The sequence below is a fragment of the Schistocerca americana genome, chromosome X, assembly GCF_021461395.2.
Source record: "Schistocerca americana isolate TAMUIC-IGC-003095 chromosome X, iqSchAmer2.1, whole genome shotgun sequence".
NCBI lineage: Eukaryota > Metazoa > Arthropoda > Insecta > Orthoptera > Acrididae > Schistocerca > Schistocerca americana.
Genome location: NC_060130.1, coordinates 602,792,483 through 602,810,487, shown reverse-complemented (window position 1 = coordinate 602,810,487; position 18,005 = coordinate 602,792,483). Strand labels below are relative to the sequence as shown.

Below are 18,005 nucleotides of genomic sequence, written 5' to 3'. Positions count from 1 at the left end.
CCCCTCCATGGGATTGTTAACTTCTTTGATGCCATCTTTTCACGTTTCCATCATGTAATAATACCTTGTTTACTGACTTGAATTCCTCGCGGTTTCGAGTGTGACCATAATACTCATTATTCTTCTCCTTACATTCCTTATTAAATCTCCTTGCTATCTTATGTATGCAGAGCATCTTTTACTTTAGCTCTGTTAAGTAATCCTCATAGTTGTATTGTATTTTGGCCACACCCCACTGTAAGTTCCCGGGAATGTTGCATTTCGTTCACACATAATGGTGTAGATGTTTGATGCATCTTTTCAAGTGCTCCAGTTGTTTGCAGATAGTACGCACAAAATATTAGATCTTTCGGATTCTCAGTACATGATAAACCCTCTTTAAGGTGTCACTTAGGAAGTCTGATCGTTGGTCACTCAATAGTACTGACAGTATCCCATAATCACAAATTATTGTTTGCATTAAGACTTTAATTATTGCGTCAACTTCCTATTGAGCTATGGGCTCTGCTACAATCAATTTTGTGAGTGTATCCTGAAATGTTAGGATGAATCTATTACTTCTCTCTGTTATCTGAAGCAATCCAACTATACTGATATCACAACAAGCAAAAACCTGGTTGGGTATTTCCATCAGCACTAACGGCATCTTCACCTTATTCTGCGTAATCTTGTTGTTCTGACAACTCTCAAAACTTCGAATGTACTCTTCTATGCCTTTCTTCATACCTCTTCATTATTTATACCTTTTAATATGGTCATATGGGTGGCTGGTTTTTTGATGTCCAACAACCGGTGAATTGTGAAATTGCTTCAGAATAGCTCGCTTCTCCTCTTCACTAATCACTGGCTGCTGGTCATCTTGCTCTTCCTCATCAGTCTCTTCCACATTCCTGATGACTATAACTGGGTCTTCTGGTATCTGTGACAATCCACCTGCAACTATGTTTTTTGATCCCTTTTTGCATATTATCTCAAAGTTGTATTCTGTCAGTTTAAGCCTGCATTTCATTAATCTTCAAGACTGACCACTTATACGTGCCAACCATTTCAAGGGTATGTGATCAGTACATACAACGAATTTTCTTCTGTGTACATAAGGTCGGTTGTGTTTCACAGCCAACACAATGGCTAAGAGCTCTCACTTGGTCATACTATACCCTCTCTTGGCACAGTCTAACATTCTGGATTCAAAGGTGACAGCTGGATCCTGTCCTTATTCTCCTTGACTCAGTAAAGCACTGACTGACTGCTTCTAGCATCCATTGTAATTACGAACTGCTTTGCAAGATCAGGATACTGTAAGATCAGGGGCTAGTTATTTCCTCCTTTAATTTTTGGAAAGCTGCGATCTGCTGAGTCAACCACTCCTAGTTCGCTCCTTTCCTCAGTAATTCACACAAGTTTCACTATCCGACTGAAGTCCTTGATAAAACAACGATAAAATGACACGATCACTAGAAAGCTATTTAATTGCTTTGTGGTAGCGTCTCTTGGATACTCTTTTATCACACTGACAGTCGGTTTAAATCACAAAGCTAATACAGATGTCATGTAATCTCTGGTAATCTGCAACTATTCTCTACTTTTGTACCCAAGACGCATCCATCTTCTTCTGAATCATTAGTGACGGTAAATTCCAACCATTTATGCTTGGTGTAATGATATCCTCTATTAATATTGCTCCATCTTGTTTCAGATGGCTTCCTTCTGCATCTCTGGTAGTAGATATGACCAGACATTTTCCATTTTACCTTCCACCTTTGGTTTCAACTTAATTTCATGCTTCACCATCTCCGTGTACGTTGATCTATCTCCAGACAGGTGAAATATAACGTGATATGCAAAACACAATTACATAATGAAAGTCCTTTTCTTTTTGTTTACGCAATTCACTCACACCACTTCCTTTAATTTGCTACTTCATGAATTTCTCTCTTGGTTTACTGTAACTATACTACGTGTGTGGCATTCCTCACCTTCTCCCATGTCAGGTACTGCTTCTGTCTTCACTTTGTAAAATTCAAATATTACTTCTTCTTCTGTGGTATTCAAAATATTCCTCACGCATCGTCTCTCTGTACAGTTACAAATGCTGCAGATAAATATACTCCTGTTTGCAACTGTTAGTTATCCATTATTCCTTAGGTCAGATCTGTGTTCTGCACTGTAATCTTTAAAATCTTTTTTTCTTATGGGCCTATTTGGATACCATTACACAGGGTCTCTTTTCTTTCCATCTGCTGCTCATCTTTGTTCAATTTTTACTTTACGTGTTGTGTCCTGTCTCTTCCTACACTTCTTAATTCTTGTGAATCCTCGCTCTGGCAGTCTCTCTTCTTCTTCGCTCTATTGTCCGATTCTACCTGGATTCCTACTGATACACTTGCCACTGTGAGCCATTTCTCTCGGCTGCCTAATGTCCATACCATGGGACACCACTCATTTTTCTGTCGCTCTCTTCCAGTAAGTAAGATTCGCCATTTCGCTTCCAGTTCCATCTGTAATTGTACTGGTCTGCCCTTGACCCACAGCATCTTCTTCATTGTGAAATCTATGATTACTTTGAACTTTTGCAGAAGTCTGCCTAAAATTCCTTCATACACATCTGACACATCCTCACTTGTGACACACACACACACACACACACACACACACCAACGTCGTCTGTCTTCAGCGTTAACCTCAGGCTCCAAGTGTCTATTACCTCTTTCCTCCAAGTTTTATTCTTTTGTCAGCGCTCCTGCCCACTGTACTCTTCAGTGATGATTCCTTTATTACGTTAACCTGAGTAGCAGTATCTACTATGGGACTTGCCGTTCCCACACTTCCATGAGCACATCTTATATTTACATCATCACTCCTGCACTTGCACTCTAGTGAAAACAACTTTGTGACATGGGGTGATTGCATACTCGTTTCCTAGTTTCTGAATCTTCATATTCGTTAGCCTAGCACTGACACTACACTGTTGGGATAAATGTCCTAGTTCTTTATAAACTCAACACATCACAGTTTTTGACATTGCTGAGTAATAGTCATACAATAATTTTTAAATGAACACACCACCATTTGACTGTATTGTTATTTATTTAATTGCAAATCTGGTTTTGGCCTTTTTTATGCCATAAATTAAGGAAAATATTCACTCTCCACAAAATGCCAGATGTAAAATAATGTTTTCACTAGATGATGGTTTTACATGTAGCATTTTTTAATTGATAGCCAATTTCGAGTTTGATGTCCTGCAATATATGTTAATGACATAAACTCAATCACTTCAAAATGGCATAAAAGAACGAAACCTGGGTCGTAATTAAATAAACACACTACAGTCAAATGGTGGTGTGTTCATTTAAAAAATAACACATCACAGGTCTCGCCATAGCACATGGCCACAGATGCCACCAAAGATCACATCGATGACACCGCGTCAGTCGCAGGCTTACAATTTATCTGTAATGACCTCTGCACAGAATTTGCTCTATTCATTTCGGCAGTGGTGCCTGTTTCTCTGCTCATTTCCTGATGTGTTTGTCCATAGTGCAGTTCCTCGCATGGTGGCTGCCTGTCTTAACCTAAAACAGTAGTCTCTCAGGTGACTGTATTCAATGAACTTTTCTTTACTAGACATGATAGATGCTGCTTCTGTTAATACTAGATATACTATTTGTGCTAACATTAAATTCTCTCCTCTTGCTCTCACACCTGTTTTAATCATCCTATCTTTGATACCTTGTACGAACACTGCTTATGGCATTTTCCCCAATTAGAGTATGGCTACCTGGAATATCTGATGCCCTCGTCACTCCCTCAACAGCTTCTAGAAATTGATGTTGCAATGTATTAATAGGACTCAGCCATTCGGCCATGCTTTTGGCTCTTTTCTGTTAACTAGAGAATAATAAACACACACGGTAATCCAGAGTCCATTTTTCACATCTGCCCAAGTTGTTGTTAAATAATTTAAGAGTAGTTTACTTTGAGCTGTGCCCACAATTTCAGTTTTAACAAATTTTAATACCACACTATCATTATGGCTTGGTGTTAGATTGTATGCGAGGTCACACTAGTCCACAAACTCTCCAAGTTCATCTTTATTTCCACCAAAAGCTCTCAGGATTAACATCAATGTGTCAGTCAAGACTACATGCTGAGCAGAAGAGCTCGACAGGCATACAGCCCACCTGTATGGCCTGCACATGGGTGCAGTGTGAGAGACAGATGGAAAATACCCTTTACAAATGTTGGCGGCAATTTTCAAAGATGACCGATGCTACTTTGCCTGATAATGCAGCTGAGTAAGCATTTCTTAACAGCCGTGAATAAATCATGTGCTTATCTACCACTACACAGTGCCAGGCTTTTGAAATCATTTGCATACTGGCAGTGAATTTACAGTGTGAGCATGTGCGATGCGCTACATTTACCACTAAACTTTACACTTAATACTTCTTTCTGGTCAGTACCATTAACATTATCAACTATAATGGATTGTATTAGTTTACTCACTCAATTTAATCGTGAGACGAGTGAGTGGCAGAAGGTCGGTGTAGGACAATCCACACCGCTTGCCTGACACTTAGTGAGTGAGCATCGTAAATTGGTGCATAGTGTAACTACTGGCTGCAAGCTTCTGTATGTGTAGCGAGTGAAGGCTGAGTGTTGCTCACTTGGTTTCTCCATGTGAATGCAGGGCTGTACTGAGTGGGGACCTCACTACCTTCCAGATTCAGATTATGTGTTTTTTCATCCTTTTTCACAGATGTAGACCTCAATTACACACTGTGTTGTGATCCACTCACCACGTTTCTCGATCAGGCAGCAGTGTTGTGTTGATATCTTGTGCAAGTGTAAGATCGGAATTTGGTGCGGTTAGCACACACATGTTGCTGATTCTACTGTCAGTGTCCCTGATCTTGGTTACCATAATTGCTACAAAGGTGCCAAGTCTTGTTTACTGCTGTGAGCAGCTTGTTGCGATCACGTAAACAAATGTACAGTAACCCCAGTCCAGATGTACGTACTGGCAAGCTTTTGCAAGTCCTTCTGATTGCACAAAGTTAATTGAATCTGATGCTCACTTACATAGCATCTGCTGTAGGCTTGTTCATTCGAGTCTGTTGTCATTGGCTGGGACTCTCAAATTCTGCTGAACTCCACATGCTTGGTGTTTGAGGGTCTCTATATACATCATTTGGAGCTTTCTACTTATAGATAACAGGTGACTGCATCACTTCTTAACTCCAATTTGCAAACAGTGAGTGCGAAATCAGTGGTCCCCCCCCCCCCCCCCCCCCCCCCCCCCGCATGTGCTCTCTTAATGGACTGACATAAGTGGCTTTCACCAAAAGTCTCTACCTAAGTTACCAGACTTATAGGTAATTTTCATATTTAGATGATTATTTTTGCAACCCATCGTCATTTAGTCGTTACAGTACGCTTCCCCTAGATCCCAGCGTACAACATCACAACCTTCTCTGGTTTTGGCACTTGAAGAAGAATGGGCTGCCATTCCTCCACAAACATTCAGACACCTCATTGAAGATGTCCTCAGCAGAGTTCATGCCATCACACATGCGAAGGGTGGAAAGAACCCATACTAAAGTTCATAATGCTTTTGACCTGATAATGTGTGGTAACATTAAGCCCATATGTTACAGTATGGGAGTTGTGTGTAAGAAAGGAGGAGGAGGAGGAGGACATTAGTGTTTAACGTCCCGTCGACAACGAGGTCATTAGAGACGGAGCGCATGCCCTTTCAAAGGAACCATCTCGGCATTTGCCTGAAGCGATTCAGGGAAATCACGGAAAACCTAAATGAGGATGGCCGGAGACGGGATTGAACCGTTGTCCTCCCAAATGCGAGTCCAGTGTGCTAACCACTGCACCACCTCACACGGTGTAGGAAAGGAGGTAAATTAAGAGGCATGTAAAACAAATTTTAGCATCCCAACTTATCATGAGCCCTGCCAGATCAATATTCTTGGATAAAATTATTCAAGTTTTCCAGCTGTACAAGTTTTAAATGATATTTTCAGCTTTCAATAATCTCCATAGTCAGTGTCAGGAGTTGACTTTTATAACAGATTATATGGTGGTGGTGATGGTGGTATCTTCAGTCCACCACTCCCTGCTACTTGATACTGTGCAAGCCTCTTCCTCTCTGAATAACTAATGTAACATACATTCATTTGAAGCTGCTTTGGTCTTCCTCTGCAATTCCCCCCCCCCCCCCCCCCACACACACATTTCCATCCAATACTAAACTGATAATTCCTTGGTGCCTTGGTGCCTCACAATATTTCTTACCAACTGATCCCTTCTTCTAGTCAAAATACACCACAAATTTCTTTTCTCCCCAATACTATTCAGTACCACTTCATTCGTTAGGTCACCCGCCCATCTAATCTTCAGCATTCTTGTAGCAGCACATTTCAGAAGATTCTGTTCTCTTCTTGTCCTCCTTTCAAGACAATGTATGATTCACACCTGCCAGCACCTACTTTCTTTGGAACTGGCATTGAAGTATGAAGATATTTCTTGTCTCATGTATCTTGCACACCACTTGGAATAGTTTAGTCATTGCTGGCTCTGCCAAAGATATCAGAAGTTCTGAGGGAACATTGTCTACTCCAGGGGCTTGGTTTGACTTCGCTCTGTCAGCATTCTTCCCGCAGTATCACAGTACTTTACAGGTACTGCAGGAAGAAAACTAAGTTAATTATAACAATTTTTTGTAATATTAACACTGTACTGGGTGCATTTCCTGAAAACAAATACAAAAATTCTAGAAGCCGTAAAATAAAGCTCTACGGCTATCTCCCAACAATTACATACCGTCATTCCAACTTCTTGCAGGGACACGTTTTATAATAGTTTCAACTCTGCTACCACTGTCCATTTTGTCTTGAAATTTGAACTTTGCAAGATCTAAAATATCTGCTGAGTAAAGTATTACTCGACTCCTGTTTTCTTCTTCAATGGCCTAAAGAAGATGGATTAATGTGACTAAACTGAGTCTAACACAACAGTATTCTCACAGAGATACTGTGCAAGCAGTATCAACATCAATCAAAAGGACAAATATATGTGACAAGTAATAATGTCTAATAAATTTACCTCAATAAATCTGCTATGATAGTACTGTTGGTTCACTATAGTTCATATATGACAACCCATAATTAGGTTTGAAGGTAATACACTAATTATGAGAACTGGTACAAAAATGTTGACTATATAATTCACCTGCAAACGAGCTTTAAACTCAGCACTGGATTCATATAACTGCAAGTTTTGTGCACCACAATTAAGCAATCTTTTAGTTATAAGTCCAAGTCCTGGATTTGCTTCTATTATTGGTGAGTTTAAGCTTTCAACTTCTTTGTTAATGGCTGTCACTATCTCATCTGAAAGAAAGTACATTATATAGTATGCTCACTTAGAAATTATGCAGTACAGTTTATGTAACTATGCTACACTATCGCTTACTGTAAAATTATACTTGTTGGGAACGAAACAATTTTTTTCAATAACAACCATTTCAGTGTTTTCTTCCACAAAACTAACAACAATTACAGCTGTTCAATTGCAATTAGGGTAAAGCTATGTATAGGATGTCCTGCCACCTCCTCCATGAAACCTTTGGTTGTGGTGACAGACTGAGCTGTAGTGCAGGCTGAGGTCTTGATTAGGTTGAAAGATGACAATCTGGTCGTGAGTTGACGAAGTCGATGAATGTGAAAGTCAAATAAAGCTGCAGTAACAAACTGTGTGGTAGCAAAGCCTAATGTTTACATCTACACCATATTGAAAAATGCAAGGGGAAAGTATCTGCGAGGAGAGTTTAGTTAAAGAAATTTGTTTCTGTAATGAAAGAGGAAGTTCTGTGTGTGTCGTCCAATAGAACCTACTTCTAACTGTGTAATCCTGAAGCCCATTGTATGGTGTACACTGCACCAATAACATTATTCTATACTCTCATTCCCTTCATAAACGTTGAGCAGAAAGAATGACTGACTGAGAAATTAGAGCTTACACCTTAGTCCTGCAATTATTTTCCTGTATTCAAATAGGGAAACAAGTTCAGGAACTCATCAACAATTTATTTACATAAAAACACCATAAATACTTCAACTGTGACAACATGGAGTTTTGAATTTAAAACTGCATGTCGTCCTCCCTTGCTGATGCATTGTGTTTGTAGCGTCATATTAAAAGGAAACAAAAGCAATGTTCATCCAAATAATTGAAGAGAACATCCAAGACAATAGAAAGCCATAAATTGTCCTTCATGAAATGAACAGAGTGCACTATTGGAAGCTGAGCATATGCTGAGTGGGGAATATGCTGACCAAAGGAGATAAATGAAATTGACTGATTCTCGTAAAGGCATTTCTTGTTCATGAGTCAATTTTCAGGATGGAAGTGATGAAATTAGGTAACACACTAGACAGCTAAGAATGAGCATCAATGGTTTGATGCGAGGCAGTCAACAGAAGAGAAATATCTCAAGCCTTAGATTTAACTGGAAAGAATAACAGTAACTTATTTTTTGTCTTTTTGATTATTACCTTTGCCTCAAACTGAGAATGGTGTTATCTACCATGAGATGTTAGAAGATCCACCAACCTATTAAAACAAATGACAAGAAATGTTGACACTGGCAATTTGCTGACTACATGTGAACATCTGTGCCATCATTATGAGTGGCAACAGGCACTATTGCAGTTCTTCTGGTGGAGAGTTCTGGACACTACTCCTAAAACCCAGATATCACAAAAAAATTCACTTGTTTTCAAAGTTGCATGAATCCACTTGTGCAACAACTTTTGAAGAGGATGATGTGGTTCAATTAGTGGTGATGAACAGGTTTAAAAAAAAAAAAAAACAGTACAACACTATTATCATAAAGCCTTTTAAAAAAGAAAAACATAATACCCAAACTTAGAAAAAGATATGGTCACTGATGACAATATGAGGGACAGTAACTTAGGGTAAATAAAACATACTGCTTCATAAGATATTTACAGGCTGTTTGAAAATTTTCCCTCCAGATTAGGTGGACAGGTATGAGCATGTGTTTTGTAGTTTGTCCTATTACGGCATGGTTGTGTAATTTATGGTGTGTTTCACTTTACGAAGTCACATGCACATATTGTTCCAGCGAACTATAATGTGTTATATGAAGCTTATTTCATGTATGGCGCTTTTATTTACAAGAATGTTTAAATTTGCACTAACTGTGTTAGGGGAAATGTCACAGTATCAGTCTGTAATATCACATTTTTCACATTCTGTATTAAGACTGTATGTGCTGTTACGTATTGGACCCCCCCACCCCTCTGAAATCTTGGCTGTGGTGACAGACCGATCTGTAGCACAGCCTGAGGCCTAGATTATGTTGGAAGGTGACACTTTGGTTGAGAGTTGGCAAAGCCAACAAATGTGAAAGCAGAAATTATGGTTGTGGTAACAAATTGACCAATAATAAAGCCTAATGGTTCCATCTACACCATACTGAAAAATGCAAGGGGATGCAATACATAACTTTCAGGTCAACGGAAGCATCTGATTCCACCCAACTGCTTTGACCCATAACGTAAGGATGTTCTGGCGTGTGACGTCATTATGGTGCAGAGTTTATGAGTTGGTTGTGTTTGTTGATGTCGTCTTGCTGTGTTTGATGGTGCCCTGTGTGTATGTGTGTGTGTGTGTGAGAGAGAGAGAGAGAGAGAGAGAGAGAGAGAGAGAGAGAGAGAGAGAGAGAGAGAGATAGCCGACCTACTTTGCAGTGGCGAAATTTATTTGTTGGTGGTAAGTAATTATGTTTTTGGGCCTATTTTCCCGAGTTTTAATGTTTTGTGTATTTACTGTGTATTGAATGTATTTTAATTTACATAGGGATGTTTGACTTTTGAATTTTTGAGGTGTTGTGGTTTTAGTTTTATTTTTTGTAGGTGTAGGTGTTGGATTTTCGTATCAATAGTTATGGTCAAGGGAAATGGCCAATTCCAATTTTCATAGTTTTATATTGGTGTTATGGTATCGTCAGCTGTGGTCAATTCCAATTTTCGTAGTTTTTTTGATGGAGGCGTTGGTGTTTTGGTATTGTAAGCTGCAGTTGACCTACATAGGTCAAGGGAAGTGTCTAATTCCTGTAGATTTTTTAATTTTTTTTCTCTTCATTTTGTGTGTTTTGGGATTGTCGTGTGTTTTCTTTTACTGTTATATTTATGTTGACCCCTCCCTAAAACCCCCAATTTCCCGTTAGTTTGATCATATTTTTGGAGGGAGATGTTATTGCCTTATTTATACGTGTTTTCGTGTTTGTTGCTGTGTGTATGTAGTGACATCATAGGCGCCATATTGCAGATGCTCAGAATAGCCATTTCCGCTATATTGATGATGTCATGGGTCAAAGTAGACGGGTGGAATCGGACACTTCCATAACCCCATAACTTTCACACAGTATGGGACGGTGAAGCCGATGATAGGTATGCAGTTCCAACAAGTCACATGCCAACACGTGCACATCTACATTTACAATCCACACATCATGTTACATTAAGTAGTAGAAGGTATATGATGTACCACTATCAACCCCTCCCCTCCCTACTTCTCTTTCTCTCTCATTTTGTTCAATTTGCACATTGGTGCTGTCTGCAAAGTTCTTGTAAGAGTTCTTCCCTGGCTGATGTCATTCCTTCATTATCTCAATCAACATGATTGAGACAATGCTTGGCTGTGGCTCTCTAAAGGGCTTATATATGGATGTTTCTGGTGTGAAAGGATCAGCCATAATTTCTTGACACCCAGTGTATGCCTAACTGCTTTTCTCAGTCGCAATCTTCAGGGAGGCTTCTTTCATGTATGGTACAGCAGTGTATGACACCATCAACCACAAGTTGTTATTAAATAAGGTCTACAACCTAAACGAGGATTTTATCCTCATCAGGCTCATGGCCAATCTTCTGCAGAACCCAAGATTCTTTGTTGACCTCAAAGGACAGCATAACCGATGGACGCTAGAGAAAAATAGCCTTCCCCAAGGATGTATATTGGTTCCAATTCTGCTCAATGTACGTACTAACGACCAACCCATAGTCCCCAACTGCAGGAGTTTTGGAGTTTGTTGTAAGCTGATGATCTCGCCCTGGCAACCCAAAGCCCAAACTTTGATTCAATAGAAATCACCCTAACGAGTGCTCTTGAAGATCTGTCAAAATACTACAGAATAAACCAGATTAAACCAAACCCATCAAAGACACAAGTGGGTGCTTACCATCTGAGCAATAGGGAAACCACCCACAAGTTAAAAATAGAATGTTTAGGGGTTAAACTGGAACACTGTGATACTCCAAAAGACCTAGGAATAACACTTGACAGATTTCTAACATTCAAAAAACACTGCATGAATTTCAAATCAAAAGTGTCCACCAGGAAAAACCTACTGAGGAAACTTGCCAGATCACACTGAGGCAATCAAGCTGAAAATTTCCAAACTCCTGCAATGGCATTATGCTACTCTGATGCAGAGTATGCCTGTCCTGTTTGCTATGAGTCATCACATGCCAAACAGGTGGATACTGCCCTGAATGACGCATGCAGAATTATAACATGCTGCCTGAAGTCAACTCCAGTTGAATGGCTCTATCGCCTTGCAGGAATTGCACCAAGAGAAATAGCAGCAAACAGACAAAGAACGAAACTGGAGCAGGACCCCCCCCCCCCCCCATGCATGGGCAACAATCTTACTCAGAATGACTCAGGTCAAGGAAAATTTCCTCATAACATCGGAGAGACTAACAATAACTACTGATAAGCCAGGCTGCAACTATGGAGGGCTGAGACATCCCACTCTCGTAGCTGGAAAAGATTTTCAGACTCTTTACCCCCTGGTCATGATGAGAATTGGCCAATCTGGAAGTTCCTGAATAGGCTGGAGTCAGGAGTGGACAGATCACGGTTTAGCCTGGAAAAATGGGGATACACTGAAGAAAACAAAACACAATGTGATTGTTAGGGAAGAACAGACTGTTCAATATATGCTTAAGTGTCGATTGTGTCCAGCCACCTGCAAAAATGATGATCTATACCAGGCAATGGAAAATGCACTGGAAGTGGCCAAATTTTGGTCAAAGATTATATAAACTGTGGTGCTGTGTTGATCAGTCAACAATTGCATAGACTGTGTTTTATGTATGTTTCTAACAGGAAAATAATAATAATAATAATAATAATAATAATAATAATAAGACTGGAAAGTGGCTCTCATCCATCCCTTGCACAAGAAAGGTGATAAGCAACATGTAAATAACTACAGAGGTATATCTTTGTTGTCAGTGGACTACAAAATATTTTCAACAATCCTACTAAACAAGGTAGAAGCAACATTTAATAGCCAATTGGGAGGATACCAGAGTGGATTTAGAAAGGGCAGATCTTGCTCAGAACAGATTTTCAACCTAAAGTCCATAATTCGTCACAGACTTACAAACTCCAAAGATATAGTTGTAACATTTATAGATTTTAAAAAGGCATCTGACTCAGTTGATAGGGAAACACTATAGATAAAGTGATCAGAGAATTTGGCATCAAATCTAAATTAGCAAACCTTATTCATGAAACACTCACAGACACCAAATCAAAATTAAAGTCTCAGGATGAAATATGAAAGGCATTCAACATTAAAAAAGGTGTAAGGCAAGGTGATGGCCTGACTCCACTCCTGTTTAACTGCGTACTAAAGAAAATAGTAAGAGAATGAAAGCAAAAACTAAAAGAAGAGACGCTATCACCAATCAGACTGGGAACTAAAACAAAGGTATTGAAATTCACTGTTTAGCATTTGCGGATGATTTTGCCATTCTTTCTGAAAACCTAACAAATGCTGGAACACAAATCAATCTCTTAGAAGAAATAGCCAACAAAGCAGGTTTAAGAATATCTGTAGAAAAAAAAACAAAATTTATGACAAAAAGGTGGGAATTTAAGGAGATGGGACCTGGATAAACTGAAAGAACCAGAGGTTGTACAGAGTTTCAAGGAGAGCGTAAGGGAACAATTGACAGGAATGGGGGAAAGAAATACAGTAGAAGAAGAATGGATAGCTCTGAAGTATGAAGTAGGGAAGGCAGCAGAGGATCAAGTAGGTAAAAAGACGAGGGCTAGTAGAAATCCTTGGGTAACAGAAGAAATATTGAATTTAATCGATGAAAGGAGAAAATATAAAAATGCAGTAAATGAAGCAGGCAAAAAGGAATACAAACGTCTCAGAAATGAGATCGACAGGAAGTGCAAAATGGCTAAGCAGGCATGGCTAGAGGACAAATGTTAGGATGTAGAGGCTTATCTCACTAGGATTAAGATAGATACAGCCTACAGGAAAATTAAAGAGACCTTTGGAGAAAAGAGAACCACTTGTATGAATATCAAGAGCTCAGATGGAAACCCAGTTCTAAGCAAAGAGGGGAAAGCAGAAAGGTGGAAGGAGTGTATAGAGGGTCTATACAAGGGCGATGTACTTGAGGACAATATTATGGAAATGGAAGAGGATGTAGATGAAGATGAAATGGGAGATACGATACTGTGTGAAGAGTTTGACAGAGCACTGAAAGACCTGAGTCGAAACAAGGCCCCGGGGGCAGACAACACTCCATTAGAACTACTAACGGACTTGGGAGAGCCAGTCCTGACAAAAGTCTATATAATAATAATATATAATAATTCCAATCCCAAAGAAAGCAGGTGTTGATAGATGTGAAAATTACCGAACTATCAGTTTAATAAGTCACAGCTGCAAAATACTAACGCGAATTATTTACAGACGAATGGAAAAACTGCTAGACGCCAACCTCGGGGAAGATCAGTTTGGATTCCGTAGAAATGTTGGAACACGTGAGGCAATACTGACCTTACAACTTATCTTAGAAGGAAGATTAAGGAAAGGCAAACCTACGTTCTAGCATTTGTAGACTTAGAGAAAGCTTTTGACAATGTTGACTGGAATACTCTCTTTCAAATTCTAAAGTTGGCAGGGGTAAAATACAGGGAGCGAAAGGCTATTTACAATTTGTACAGAAACCAGATGGCAGTTATAAGAGTCGAGGGGCATGAAAGGGAAGGAGTGGTTGGGAAGGGAGTGAGGCAGGGTTGTAGCCTCTCCCCGATGTTATTCAATCTGTATATTGAGCAAGCAGTAAAGGAAACAAAAGAAAAATTTGGAGTAGGTATTAAAATCCAGGGAGAAGAAATAAAATCTTTGAGGTTCACCAATGACATTGTAATTCTGTCAGAGACAGCAAAGGACTTGGAAGAGCAGTTGAACGGAATGTACAGTGTCTTGAAAGGAGGATATAAGATGAACATCAACAAAAGCAAAACGAGGATAATGGAATGTAGTCGAATTAAGTCGGGTGATGCTGAGGGAATTAGATTAGGAAATGAGACACTTAAAGTAGTAAAGGAGTTTTGCTATTTGGGGAGCAAAATAACTGATGATTGTCGAGGATATAAAATGTAGACTGGCAATGGCAAGGAAAGCGTTTCCGAAGAAGAGAAATTTGTTAACATCGAGTATAGATTTAAGTGTCAGGAAGTCGTTTCTGAAAGTATTTGTATAGAGTGTAGCCATGTATGGAAGTGAAACATGGACAATAAATAGTTTGGACAAGAAGAGAATAGAAGCTTTTGAAATGTGGTGCTATGGAAGAATGTTGAAGATTAGGTGGGTAGATCACGTAACTAACGAGGAGGTATTGAATAGGATTGGGGAGAAGAAAAGTTTGTGGCACAACTTTACTAGAAGAAGGGGCCGGTTGGTAGGACATGTCCTGAGGCATCAAGGGATCACAAATTTAGCATTTGAGGGCAGTGTGGAGGGTAAAAATCGTAGAGGGAGACCAAGAGATGAATACACTAAGCAGATTCAGAAGGATGTAGGTTGCAGTAGGTACTGGGAGATGAAGGAGCTTGCACAGGATAGATTAGTATGGAGAGCTGCATCAAACCAGTCTCAGGACTGAAGACCACAACAACAACATGACAAATATAAAAAATGCTCTGGAATTCATAGCAACAGATATTGGCCAGATAAAGAGGATAAATAAATTTAAATACTTGGGAGAAATTATCCAAGAAAATGGCTTAAAAAAATTTGCTAGAGAAGAAAGAGTACACAAAATGGAGAGAGCTTATGAAATAAATAAGAATGTCTGTCTAAAAATTTGAAGATACAGCACTACAACACAGTAGTAAAACCAGAATGTCTTTATGCAAGTGAATGTTTAGTGCTGAACTACAAACTTGAAGTCCTAGAAAGAAAAATCATTTGAAAAATACTTATAGCACCTAAAAATACAGAGGTATGGAAATTAAGAAGCAATGAAGAAATTTACTGCAACACAGAAAACATAAATGAAACACTATGAAAGAGGCAACTGCTATTTTTAGGACACTTACAGAGAATCAACAGCAACAGGTTAACCAAACAGATTTTTAAATATCTTTGGGACAAGAAGTCAACAATAGCCTTGATTCACGAAGTTAGGAAAGATCTGGAAAGAAACAACGTAAGTGAAAAAGATGCAACAGAAAGGGAGATTTTCAAGAGCTAATTGTTACAAATGGAAGGATTCCAAGGCAAGAGGTAGAAGAAACACAGGGTCAAAATGGTCTGACAAGAGAAAAAGAATACATAGTGAAATGATGAAAGAATACGGGAGGAAAAAGAAAGAACAACAAAGAAGGAAGCATTGAAATTGGTGTGTGGTCCTTAGATGACCCACATGAAGAAATAATAATAATAACAATAACAATAATAATAATAATAATAATAGGTGAAGGATAGGTGGGAAAACTGATTGTCGAGGGAAGGCTCAGGTATAAGTTACAATTTCAACGATTTTTATCACCAGCCACTTTATGAGATATATATGCCACGAAGAAATATGCCACTTGACTCTTCATGGAACAATGAAAGTTATGTGGTGGTTATCCTAGCATTTTTCATGGTTTTTTATATCATATACATAAATAACATGCATTAAAATAGTTGTCAATTGTCCAAGGTGCATTTTATGAATTTAGCTTGGACTTCTAGTTTTTGTGATGAAACATGCACAAACTATGCCACTCAGTGTATAGCTACAGTGCGAACGTAAAGATCAGGCTACATTATACGTCAATCTGTTATCACAAATTTTATTCACATTCACAGAGGTTGGCTTTTCCAACTCACAACCAAATTATTATATTTCAACTAAACCCATACCTCGGGCTACATTACAGAGCAGTCTGTTACCAACACCAAAATTTCAGTGTAGGGGGAGGATCCAATACGACTTGCCCATGGAGCATACATTAGCACAATATTAACATTAAGGTCTCTGCAGTTCATCTCACCAATCTTGGAGCATCTACTACTGTATTGATTGATTTGGGGGAATGGACCAGACAGTGAGGTCATCGGTGCCATCCGATTAGAGAAGGCTGGGAAAGGAAGTTGATCGTGCACTTTCAAAGGAACCATCCCAGCATTTGCCTGAAGCAATTTAGGGAAATCAGGGAAAAAAACAAATCAAAATGGGCAGAGGCAGGTTTGAACTGTCATCCTCCCAAATGCTCTACCACTGTAGGTGGATGACAATCTTCATGGTACTCATTCGTCGACTAAAAGAATCCTTGCCAAAATGTGTAGTTCCACGCTGAATGCTTTCAATCACCCCTATTTCTGAACTGGCATGGATCCAAAATTGACGGACAACAGTCAGGAATCGTGTAACTCGTGTTGTGATTAATCTTCTTTACATTTGAATTAAATTTCCTCAAAATTTGTCCAATGAATCTCAATCTGGCATCTGCCTTTTATAAAACTTGTTTTACTTGATTGCTCCATCTTAAATCACTTTAGACACACAGTCCGAAGCGTTTTACAAAAGTGACTGTGCCTACTGATTGATTACGAATAGCATAATCGAACAATAATGGGTCTATCCAACTCTTCACCCATAATAGATAAACTAGTTTGTATTCTCAAGTACCGTGATTCTTAAAACATTTGAAACAATTAAAAACATCTGATGCAGAACGGAGTGTCCAAGTTTTGACACCTCTAGTAATGGCTGTCATGTGCTTACAACTGACAGTGATCACCAAGATGTTATATTCAATAACTGCTAGAAATATCGGTACTAGACAGCCTGTTAAACAGACTGGCTGATATATAAACTTACAAAGGAAGTGTGCAAGAAAAAGTGTCAAACCAAGTCAATCTGTGGGTCCCCTTCTTACCGGCGACATCGTCATCAACAAGATACAATGCTTCTGGAATTTTTCTCCGCATTTTTAAAATTTTCCCCGGAACATCTTTCAGTACATTCCGAAGAGATTCCTTTGTCTGAAAGTAATTACTTATTTCTTCAGATTGAGTCATGCGTCGCTTTCTCTTACGATGTTCCTCGGGTTCATCTGATCTCCATCGAAGAAAACCTCCGCATAAACTGCAAGGTCGAAGCCGAATGAACATCGCTTCAAATAGTCTTCTGTTTACATTCTTCTCAAGACTCGTATACTTTCTAGCGAAACACCATTCGTTAAAAAAAATGGAAGTATTCCTCAGCATATTAATTAATGATGTGTCACACAAAAAGGAAGAACACGAGTCCTAGTTACTTTTCCTCCACACAATAAATATAAAAAAAAGTACACCGCACTTTCACAGTTAGCAAATACACGTGCACCAAATCAATTTCCCTCATCTACTAGTCTACACCAAACATAAACATTGACAGAGATATTCATTAAAACAAAGACGGCAGAGATAGTTGATTATACGCAGCAAGAGATAACCAAAGTTATAAACTACATTATCTATTTGGAATAGGTATGTTTATAAATAAATAAATCTTCTGCTACCAGTCACGATTTTTCTTTATTTTACTATTCGCACGACGCGTTTCGAGAAATGATTCCCATTTTCAAGTGCGTTTTTTGTGCCTATTAAAATT

General features: G+C 38.9%; 1 protein-coding gene across 1 annotated transcript in view; it reads right to left on the bottom strand.

The window, feature by feature from the left end:
- LOC124556683 (dimethyladenosine transferase 2, mitochondrial) overlaps positions 1 to 17,775 on the bottom strand; it is a 50,984-nt gene extending 33,209 nt beyond the window's left edge. Inside the window, exons 1-3 of the mRNA XM_047130650.1 lie at positions 17,290 to 17,775; positions 7,246 to 7,406; positions 6,838 to 6,985 (exon numbers count right to left, since the gene is read on the bottom strand). Of these exons, the coding sequence (XP_046986606.1) occupies positions 6,838 to 6,985; positions 7,246 to 7,406; positions 17,290 to 17,620 (640 nt within the window). The 5' untranslated portion in view covers positions 17,621 to 17,775. The remainder of the gene's footprint in view (positions 1 to 6,837; positions 6,986 to 7,245; positions 7,407 to 17,289) is intronic.
- Positions 17,776 to 18,005: the final 230 nt, after the last annotated feature.